This window comes from Ranitomeya variabilis, chromosome 6, assembly GCF_051348905.1.
Source record: "Ranitomeya variabilis isolate aRanVar5 chromosome 6, aRanVar5.hap1, whole genome shotgun sequence".
Classification (NCBI taxonomy): domain Eukaryota; kingdom Metazoa; phylum Chordata; class Amphibia; order Anura; family Dendrobatidae; genus Ranitomeya; species Ranitomeya variabilis.
In genome coordinates, this window is record NC_135237.1 from 549,362,574 (window position 1) to 549,374,593 (window position 12,020).

Here is a 12,020-nt window from a genome sequence, read left to right on the forward strand (position 1 = left end):
AAATATAAATAATAATAATAATTAATTAAATAATGTCTGCCTTTTATGGCCCCTGATAGGGTATGTGTCCACGTTCAGGATTGCATCAGGATTTGGTCAGGATTTTCCATCAGTGTTTGTAAGCCAAAACCAGGAGTGGGTGATAAATACAGAAGTGGAGCAGATGTTTCTGTTATACTTTTCCTCTATTTGTTCCACTCCTGGTTTTGGCTTACAAATACTGATGGAAAATCCTGACCAAATCCTGATGCAATCCTGAACGTGGACACATACCGTAAGGCGGGTCATATATCAAACAAACCATTGCACAATGTAAAAAAATGAAATGTTTTATTAAAGTTTATATTCTTTAATAACATATATATATATATATATATATATATATATATATATATATATATATATATATATATATATATATATATATAATATTAAAGGTTTTTTTTAAATTTTTATTATTTATATCTTTTTGGTCATACATTTTTTTGCTTTTTAGACAATTTATGCGCTATGGATTTTTTCATTTATTCTATAGTTTTATTACTTCTTTCTTCCCTAAGTGAAGTTGGTAAAACTGCTGTGATAATTGTTAAAGTCAGAGCTCCGCTGGGTCTAGATAAATGGGGCGCCAGGGTCATGTGACCTGTTATCGCTGATCCTGCGATCGTTTAGGATCAGTAGAGGCGGCACCTGCAGCGTCGCTCCCTCTTTTACATACACAGTCCTCATATGAGCTTTGTGTACAAAGCTATGGAAAGGCAGGAACAATAGAAAACCACTGCTGTCTTTTTTTTGGTCTGCCTCTGATCTCTGTTCGTTATAGTACACCGCCCCACCAGAAAAATAAGCAGCGCTCTAGAAAAAGGACCATTAAAGTGTTATTCTTATGGTGCAGTCAGACAGCCATATAAACCGGACCAAGATCGGATGGCAATGCTCGGACCGGCCGCAGCGCCCTCGACCTCAGCGTTACAGCTGATTAGAAACATATGAAGCTGTCACGCTCGGGTTGGGAGGGCCGTCGGCCAGTCCTTGCATTGTGGTCCGATTTATAGGGCTGTCTGACTGCGCCCTTTGAGATGATGCACGTTGATTCTCAGGATGCGGGTCAGTAGTCCATGGCGTCCTACATGCCGTCATCTCCGCCACCTCTTTTGACCAGTAGGCCTGGAGCAACGTCATCCTTGCATTGCCGGTGATGGGGGCAGTACGCAGGGTTCACATGTGGTGTGGCGGCTGGGTCAGGGTTCTACGAATCATCCTACGAATCAATTAGCTCTTCCAAAGTTATTCTCAGTGTTAAACCTTTTGATCTATCCAAAACTTGTAGATCGCTGGGACTCCCAGTGGTCAGACCCCTAGAATGGGGCTATAAAATGCTCGGTTGGGAACGGTGTTCTCTGATCCTGTCATCCTCCATGGGACTGCTGTTGTCGGATGTCTCATAGAGAATGAATGGAGTGGTGTCTACTGCTGACAGGGCGAGCTAGGGGTCTAACCCAGTGGGACCCCACCAATCCGAAAGTTTTAATGATGGGAATAACCGTGCTGTTAAAGGAGTATTGACAGCTGTTAAAATATTAAAGGGATTTTCTCGTCAGCTTCTCTGAGTGAAATACGAAGACTGACTCCAGATGGACAACGGATTCTGGGATTTGTAGTCCTACAGAACACCACACTGACCTATTCTGGGGATGAGGTTGTTCTGGAGGTAGAGGATTTTCAGCTCTCGGCACCATTTGTCCAGGTGCTCGATCCTCTCCAGATCTTGCTGGTGAAGGGAAATTTCCTCCAAGGAGAAGATCTCGCAGTTGTTGTGTTCGGCTCGTCTCCGGATCAGATCTTCTGTGACTGGGAAGACGATGACAAAAACGGGAGCTCAGTCCTCGCCACATCGTCGGCTGCTCTTCAGATCTGCTACATTAGGACACGATTATCGTCAGTGACTCCAATCACACACACAAAAATACTTTATTGAAATAAACACCCCGACACTTTCTATCATTCACCACTTTATTAAGGAAAAAAAAAAAGTTCCCACGCCGGTCCGATGTAGTCCACCGAATCTGACGTAGTGCGGAGCACAGAATGGCCAGAAACGACTGAGGAGCAGTGAGGTCAGTGACATTCCCGGCCATCCTGTGCTCTGGACTGCCTCAGATTCGGTGGACTGCATCGGACCGGCGTGGGAACGAGGGAGTGTGGGGGGTGTTTATTTCAGTACAGTATTTGTGTCTCTTCTTACTGGGTTAGTAATGGGGAGAGTGTGATAGATTCATCTCCATAACTAACCTCTGGGCTTGATCCCGGCTGTGATTTTGGAAAATTCACAGCTGACATCAACCCCAACTACTGTTACCTCGATGGCCAACGCACCAGGGCAATCGGGAAGAGTGAAGGCGAAGCACCAGAACTGGAGCATCTCATGTAGAGTTGAGCGAATTTCTTTAGGTCCCCGCTTATTCAGCAAGCTATAGCGCTTACCGAGTAAGCTGCAGGGGGAACCCGGATACATGGAGCGCGCCGGCTGATCAGCTGTCCGTTGCCGCAGCTCCATGCATCGCGGCTGTGTCACAGCACATGTATGGAGAGCCTGTGTGCTGGGCCTGTGTGTTGGGCTCTCCATTCATGTGACAGTGACACAGCCGTGACCCATGCAGCTGCAGTGCCGATCACCTGATCCATGTATCCGGGTTCTCTCTGCAGCTTATTCGGCAAACACTATGGCTGGCCGAATAAGCGGGGACCCAAAGAAATTCGCTGACCTCTAATCTAACGTGATGCGCCACTTCTTGGGTGGCTGCAGGCTTGTATTTTTAGTCTAGCAAGGGTCCAATAACCATGGACCTTCCCAGCCTGATAATATCAGCTCCCAGCTGTCTGCTTTACCTTGGCTGGTTACCAAAAAACCCCGGGCCATTCTTTTCATTTATTTATTTAATCATAAAACGCTGTAGATTAAGCTCCACAGGGGGCAAATGTGGAACATGTGGGGGTTGTGCAGTCATATGTCTGTATCTGTATCACCGCTGTCATCTGTAGACCTGCGGCGGTTTTATTGCGCTTTTATCTGACTTCATTGAAGTCAATGGGTGAAAAAAAATCTACAAAAGAACTGGCACGCTGCACCAAACCGGCAAGTCGCAGAGAAGCAGCAGCGTGTGCACACGGCCTAAAGGCCACAAGGAAGAGACAAAACAGGAAATACATTTAAAAAGTGACATTAATAAAAGGTGAAAAATTAAAAAGGGAAAAACACCAAAAATTAGGCATAAAAAAAAGAGTAGAAATGTGAAAAATAGATTTGTGCACAGGAAGCCAGATGAAAAAAACGTTAAGTCCCCAGATTACGAAAAACACACTGAATGGAATCTAAATAGGAAAAAAAATGTATGTTTACTCGGGATATATATTAAAGAGTTGTATAGTGTACAACAAGAGGGGGGTAGTTACAAATGTATAGAGCATACAATGTGGAGACAACAGTATCCTGTATGATTCGATTGCAATATGCCCATGAAGCCAGCAAAATTTGATTAATGATGCTATTATTATTATTATTATTATTATTTATATAGCACCATTGATTCCATGGTGCTCTACATGAGAAGGGTTACATACAAGTATATATAAATAAAAAAGATAACTGTGTGCGATGATCAGGGCAGGACCTGGCGGGACGTCATCAACCCCGTGGAGCCGCTGTGTGTTTGCCGCTCGTCTGATACAGGGTGCAACAGGGACCATTCAATTCAGGTCGCACCCTGCATCAGACGAGCGGCAAACACACAGCGGCTAGATCCTGCGTAAACACACAGCGGCTAGATCCCGCGTAAACACACAGCGGCTAGATCCCGCGTAAACACACAGCGGCTAGATCCCGCGTAAACACACAGCGGCTAGATCCCGCGTAAACACACAGCGGCTAGATCCCGCGTAAACACACAGCGGCTAGATCCCGCGTAAACACACAGCGGCTAGATCCCGCGTAAACACACAGCGGCTAGATCCCGCGTAAACACACAGCGGCTAGATCCCGCGTAAACACACAGCGGCTAGATCCCGCGTAAACACACAGCGGCTAGATCCCGCGTAAACACACAGCGGCTAGATCCCGCGTAAACACACAGCGGCTAGATCCCGCGTAAACACACAGCGGCTAGATCCCGCGTAAACACACAGCGGCTAGATCCCGCGTAAACACAGAGCGGCTAGATCCCGCGTAAACACACAGCGGCTAGATCCCGCGTAAACACACAGCGGCTAGATCCCGCGTAAACACACAGCGGCTAGATCCCGCGTAAACACACAGCGGCTAGATCCCGCGTAAACACACAGCGGCTAGATTCCGCGTAAAAACACAGCGGCTAGATCCCGCGTAAACACACAGCGGCTAGATCCCGCGTAAACACACAGCGGCTAGATCCCGCGTAAACACACAGCGGCTAGATCCCGCGTAAACACACAGCGGCTAGATCCCGCGTAAACACACAGCGGCTAGATCCCGCGTAAACACACAGCGGCTAGATCCCGCGTAAACACACAGCGGCTAGATCCCGCGTAAACACACAGCGGCTAGATCCCGCGTAAACACACAGCGGCTAGATCCCGCGTAAACACACAGCGGCTAGATCCCGCGTAAACACACAGCGGCTAGATCCCGCGTAAACACACAGCGGCTAGATCCCGCGTAAACACACAGCGGCTAGATCCCGCGTAAACACACAGCGGCTAGATCCCGCGTAAACACACAGCGGCTAGATCCCGCGTAAACACACAGCGGCTAGATCCCGCGTAAACACACAGCGGCTAGATCCCGCGTAAACACACAGCGGCTAGATCCCGCGTAAACACACAGCGGCTAGATCCCGCGTAAACACACAGCGGCTAGATTCCGCGTAAAAACACAGCGGCTAGATCCCGCGTAAACACACAGCGGCTAGATCCCGCGTAAACACACAGCGGCTAGATCCCGCGTAAACACACAGCGGCTAGATCCCGCGTAAACACACATTTGTTTCTATTTAGGTTCCATTCAGTGTTTTTCATAATCTATGGACTTAACGTTGTTTTCATCTGGCTTCCTGTGCGCAAATCTAATATTTTTCACATTTCTACTCTTTTTTGACAACATGGTGTTTATTGTCTAGATTTGCAGCAATAGGACACCTTATATACTAGCACCGCTGTAAATATACATTTTAGCTAAAACAAAAGAGTAAATGCAATCACGGATCAAAGTCCTGAGGTTTCAACATCCCTGCACCCCCCTAGTAATATGAATGCAGAGGCTGTGGTACTACAGGTCCCAGTAATGTCACTGCAGCGAGACAGCATTTGCTGGAAGTTGTAGTTCACAAGCACAATATAAACAGATGCAGGTTACACATGAGGACGCGGACACTCACTGAGCACCATGGCGGCGGCGGCGGCGGACGGATAGAGACGTCTCCGGTGTGTGCGGTGTGTGCCGAGAGAAGCGGCTCTGTAACCATGACAACGAGCTGCGGACGGAAGGAGAGACGGACCAAAAAGCTTCAGCGCGATGTGGTGATATACCACAATCCTCCAGCAGAGGGCGCAGAGTACACGCGTCGCCGTAAGGCGAGATGTGACTGAGCAGCGCTGACTTTTGCGACATTTCTAATTTCAAGTTCTGTAAAGCCAATGAGTGGTCAGGGGGTACCGACTAGAACGGAGTTGATTTTTTGAGGTAATGTCACTGGAAGGGCGAGGCCTCCTTCTGTCCACTGTCAGTGAAATCAGTGAAGACATACCTCCCAACTTTTGAAGATGGGAAAGAGGGACAAATTTTGCGGCGCGCAAAGCGCGCCGCGGCAAATTTTCGGCCACGCCTCTGACCACACCCATTCATAATTAGTCACACCCATATCCACGTCCCAACCACACCCATTTAGCACTGCTGATCACACTGTTTCATATACAATAGTTATAAACAAAAAAATATGGCCACACAGTGCTCCATACTGTATAATGGCCACACATGATGCTCCATACTGTATAATGAACACACATGACGCTCCATACTGTATAATGACCGCATGCATACTGTATAATGGTCGCACATGATGCTCCATACTGTATAATGAACACACATGACGCTCCATACTGTATAATGAACACACATGATGCTCAATACTGTATAATGACCGCATGCATACTGTATAATGGCCACACTGATGCTCCATACTGTATAATGGCCACACATGACGCTCCATACTGTATAATGACCGCATGCATACTGTATAATGGCCACACTGATGCTCCATACTGTATAATGGCCACACTGATGCTCCATACTGTATAATGGCCACACTGATGCTCCATACTGTATAATGGCCACACTGATGCTCCATACTGTATAATGACCGCATGCATACTGTATAATGGCCGCACATAATGCTCCATACTGTATAATGACCGCACATGATGCTCCATACTGTATAATGACCGCACATGATGCTCCATACTGTATAATGGCCGCACATAATGCTCCATACTGTATAATGACCGCACATGATGCTCCATACTGTATAATGACCGCACATGATGCTCCATATTGTATAATGACCGCACATGATGCTCCATACTGTATAATGGCCGCACATGATGCTCCATACTGTATAATGTCTGCACATGATGCTCCATACTGTATAATGACCGCACATGATGCTCCATACTGTATAATGGCCACACATGATGCTCCATACTGTATAATGGCCACACATGATGCTCCATACTGTATAATGGCCGCACATGATGCTCCATACTGTATAATGACCGCACATGATGCTCCATACTGTATAATGGCAACACATGATGCTCCATACTGTATAATGGCCACACATGATGCTCCATACTGTATAATGACCGCACATGATGCTCCATACTGTATAATGAACGCACATGATGCTCCATATTGTATAATGGCCACACATGATGCTCCATACTGTATAATGGCCACACTGATGCTCCATACTGTATAATGACCGCACATGATGCTCCATACTGTATAATGACCGCATGCATACTGTATAATGGCCGCACATGATGCTCCATACTGTATAATGAACGCACATGATGCTCCATACTGTATAATGACCGCACACGATGATCCATATTGTATAATGACCGCACATGATGCTCCATACTGTATAATGACCGCACATGATGATCCATATTGTATAATGACCGCACATGATGCTCCATACTGTATACTGGCTGCACATGATGCTCCATATTGTATAATGACCGCACATGATGCTCCATACTGTATACTGGCTGCACATGATGCTCCATACTGTATAATGACTGCACATGATGCTCCATATTGTATAATGACCGCACATGATGCTCCATACTGTATACTGGCTGCACATGATGCTCCATATTGTATAATGACCGCACATGATGCTCCATATTGTATAATGACCGCACATGATGCTCCATACTGTATAATGGCCGCACATGATGCTCCATACTGTATAATGTCTGCACATGATGCTCCATACTGTATAATGACCGCACATGATGCTCCATACTGTATAATGGCCACACATGATGCTCCATACTGTATAATGGCCACACATGATGCTCCATACTGTATAATGGCCGCACATGATGCTCCATACTGTATAATGACCGCACATGATGCTCCATACTGTATAATGGCAACACATGATGCTCCATACTGTATAATGGCCACACATGATGCTCCATACTGTATAATGACCGCACATGATGCTCCATACTGTATAATGAACGCACATGATGCTCCATATTGTATAATGGCCACACATGATGCTCCATACTGTATAATGGCCACACTGATGCTCCATACTGTATAATGACCGCACATGATGCTCCATACTGTATAATGACCGCATGCATACTGTATAATGGCCGCACATGATGCTCCATACTGTATAATGAACGCACATGATGCTCCATACTGTATAATGACCGCACACGATGATCCATATTGTATAATGACCGCACATGATGCTCCATACTGTATAATGACCGCACATGATGATCCATATTGTATAATGACCGCACATGATGCTCCATACTGTATACTGGCTGCACATGATGCTCCATATTGTATAATGACCGCACATGATGCTCCATACTGTATACTGGCTGCACATGATGCTCCATACTGTATAATGACTGCACATGATGCTCCATATTGTATAATGACCGCACATGATGCTCCATACTGTATACTGGCTGCACATGATGCTCCATATTGTATAATGACCGCACATGATGCTCCATACTGTATAATGACCGCACATAATGCTCCATACTGTATAATGACCGCACATAATGCTCCATACTGTATGCTGGCTGCACATGATGCTTCATACTGTATAATGACCGCATATGATGCTGCATACTGTATAATGACTGCACATGATGCTCCATACTGTATAATGACTGCACATGATGCTCCATACTGTACAACGATCGCACACGATGCGCCATACTGTATAATGACCGCACATAATGCTCCATACTGTATGCTGGCTGCACATGATGCTGCATACTGTATAATGACCGCACATGATGCTCCATACTGTATAATGGCCACAGTTCTCCATACTGTATAATGACATACAGGCACGCAGCTCACACACACGCTCACACACACAGCTCACACACGCACGCAGCTCACACACATGCAGCATCACACACACAGTATCACACATACACACGCAGCATCACAAACGCAGCTCACAAACACATGCAGCTTTGACACAAATGCATCACACACGCAGCCATCACACACACACACACACAGCCATCACACACACACACAGTCATCACACACACACGCCGCCATCACACACACACAGCCATCACACACACATGCAGTCATCACACACACACGCAGTCATCACACACACGCAGTCATCACACACACGCAGCCATCACACACACACACGCAGCCATCACACACACACGCAGCCATCACACACACACGCAGCCATCACACACACACGCAGCCATCACACACACACGCAGCCATCACACACATGCAGCCATCACACACACACGCAGCCATCACACACACACACGCAGCCATCACACACACCCAGCCATCACACACACACACACCCAGTCATCACACACACCCAGCCATCACACACACACCCAGCCATCACACACACACACCCAGCCATCACACACACACACACAGCCATCACACACACACCCAGCCATCACACACACACACCCAGCCATCACACACACACACCCAGCCATCACACACACACCCAGCCATCACACACACCAGATACCTCATACACACATGACACACACACAAATGCAGCATCACACACACACAATGACACACACATGCAGCATCAGACACACACACACACATCTCACACACACACATCTCACACACACACATCACACACACATCACACACACACACACAATCTCCTCTGTGGTGCAGGGGCGGCTGATCTGTCCATGTGCAGCTCTTCAGTTTCTCCGGCTGCTCACAGCTCTGCACTGTCCCGGCACCTCCCCCGTCTCTCCTTCTCTGCCAGGATAGCAGCTAAGAGCAGGAGAAGCCGGAGCTCCGTGCACACACAGGAGGAAGTGAGTCGCTGACCTCTCATCTTGATTGCTGCTGGCTCTCTGCCTCAGCGTGGCAGCGCCGCACACACAGGGGGCGGGGGCGGGGTGGGGGGGTGGGGGCGGGATCGGTCGGGAGGAGACCCAGCATGTATAAGAAAAAAAAAAACAGCCACAAACCTGTTGTGAATTCTGTTTGTGGGCTCCCCCGGTGGTGTTTTATGGTATTGCCACTTATTTGCCTTCTTCTATCCTTGATCACCTGTTGACACCCATTAGGGGAGTTTCCTATTTAAGCCTGCTTGGCTGCTGGTCTGATGCCGGCCAACAATGTATCAGTAGCATTCTGTGCATTCTCCTGCCTCAAGTTCCAGTTCAGCTAAGTTGAATTTTGTTCCTAGTTAATGCTATTTTTTGTCCAGCTATCTGCAATGTGACTCTCTGTAGCTGGAAGCTCTCGTGGACTGAAATTGCCACTCCAGTGGCATGAGTTGTCACTGGAGTTTTAAAGTAATTTCAGGATGGTGTTTTTGAGTAGTGTTTTGAAGTTGACCGTGAAGTGACTCTTTCCTGTACTTCTGCTATCTAGTAAGCGGACCTCACTGTGCTAAATCTGCTGTTCATCCTACGTATGTCTTTTCCTCTTGACTCACCGTCAATATCTGTGGGGGGCTGCTATCTCCTTTTGGGGTTCATCTCTGGAGGTAAGGCAGGCCTGTATATTCCTCTGATAGGGGTAGTTAGATCTCCGGCTGGCGCGTGGTGTCTAGGGCATCGTAGGAAACACTCCCCGGCTACTTCCAGTGTTGTGTCAGGTTCAGGTCACGGTCACTTTAGTTCCCATCACCCGAGAGCTAGTCCGTTTGTTATTTTTGATTTCCCTGCCATTGGGAAAATCATAACAGTTTGGCCGGCCACATGTGTTAAAACTATGCACTAAAGCAGGAAAGGATATGAAAAGGTTTTTTTTTTTTCCTTCTGTGTTTGGAAAGTGCACCTTAGTGCTTATTTGTACTTCTTGCTTAAACTGCAGTCTTCAGCCTTTTTTTTTTTTTTTTCTTCCTCTCCTCTTAATCTCTGAATGGCTTTGGTTACACCTGTTTGAATCATGGATCCACAGAGTTTGGTTGCAGGTCTGAATAACCTGGCTTCAAAGGTCCAGAACTTACAAGATTTTGTTATTCGTGCTCCAATGTCTGAACCTAAGATCCCTATGCCTGAATTTTTTACCGGAGACAGATCCCGTTTTTTGAATTTCAGAGAGAATTGTAAATTGTTTTTGTCTCTGAAATCTCACTCTGCTGGTGATCCTGCGCAACAGGTTAAAATTGTTATTTCTCTATTGCGGGGTGACCCACAAAGTTGGGCATTTGCATTGTCGCCAGGGGATCCTGCGTTATTAAATGTAGATGCGTTTTTTCTGGCTTTGGGGTTGCTTTATGAAGAACCTAATTTAGAGATTTTGGCTGAGAAAGCCTTGATAGCTCTTTCCCAAGGGCAAGATGAAGCTGAGATATACTGCCAGAAATTTCGTAGATGGTCGGTGCTTACTAAATGGAATGAGTGCGCTCTGGCAGCTAATTTCAGAGAAGGTCTCTCTGATGCCGTGAAGGATGTCATGGTGGGGTTCCCTGTGCCTACAGGTCTGAATGATGCCATGAAATTGGCTATCCAGATTGATCGGCGTTTACGGGAGCGCAAATCTGTGCACCATATGGCGGTATCTTCTGAGCAAAAATCTGTGCACCATATGGCGGTATCTTTTGAGCAAAAACCTGTGCACCATATGGCGGTATCTTCTGAGCAAAGACCTGTGCATCATTTGGCGGTGACCTCTGAAAAGGCACCAGAGCATATGCAATGCGATAGTGTATTGTCTAGAGGCGAACGACAGAATTACAGGCGCAAAAATGGGTTGTGCTTCTATTGTGGAGATCCAGCTCATGTTATATCAGCATGCTCTAAACGCATAAAGAAGGTTGATAAAAAGGTTGATAAATCTTTTTCTATGGGTACCTTGCAGTCTAAATTTCTTTTGTCCGTGACATTGATTTGTACTTTATCATCTGTTACTGTGGATGCTTATGTGGATTCTGGCGCCACTCTGAGTCTCATGGATTGGTCCTTTGCCAAGCGTTGTGGGTTTGATTTAGAGCCTCTGGAGGTTTCTATTCCCTTAAAGGGTATTGATTCTACACCTTTGGCTAGCAATAAACCACAATATTGGACACAAGTGACTATGCATCTTTCCCCAGACCATCAGGAGATTATTCGTTTCCTTGTGTTATATAATCTACATGACGTATTAGTACTTGGATTACCATGGTTACAAATTCATAATCCAGTCTTGGACTGGAGATCAATGTCTGTGCTGAGTTGGGGATGTCGGGGGATTCATGGGGATGCAC

At 46.4% G+C, this 12,020-nt stretch overlaps 1 protein-coding gene across 2 annotated transcripts in view; it reads right to left on the bottom strand.

Annotated features, from left to right (window-relative positions):
* DNAAF11 (dynein axonemal assembly factor 11) overlaps positions 1 to 5,523 on the bottom strand; it is a 52,247-nt gene extending 46,724 nt beyond the window's left edge. Inside the window, exons 1-2 of one of the 2 annotated variants that reach the window (XM_077271253.1) lie at positions 5,409 to 5,523; positions 1,684 to 1,851 (exon numbers count right to left, since the gene is read on the bottom strand). In XM_077271253.1, the coding sequence (XP_077127368.1) occupies positions 1,684 to 1,851; positions 5,409 to 5,418 (178 nt within the window). In that variant the 5' untranslated portion in view covers positions 5,419 to 5,523. The remainder of the gene's footprint in view (positions 1 to 1,683; positions 1,852 to 5,408) is intronic. The other variant, XM_077271254.1, reaches the window with a different exon arrangement.
* Between the last annotated feature and the right edge of the window lie 6,497 nt (positions 5,524 to 12,020).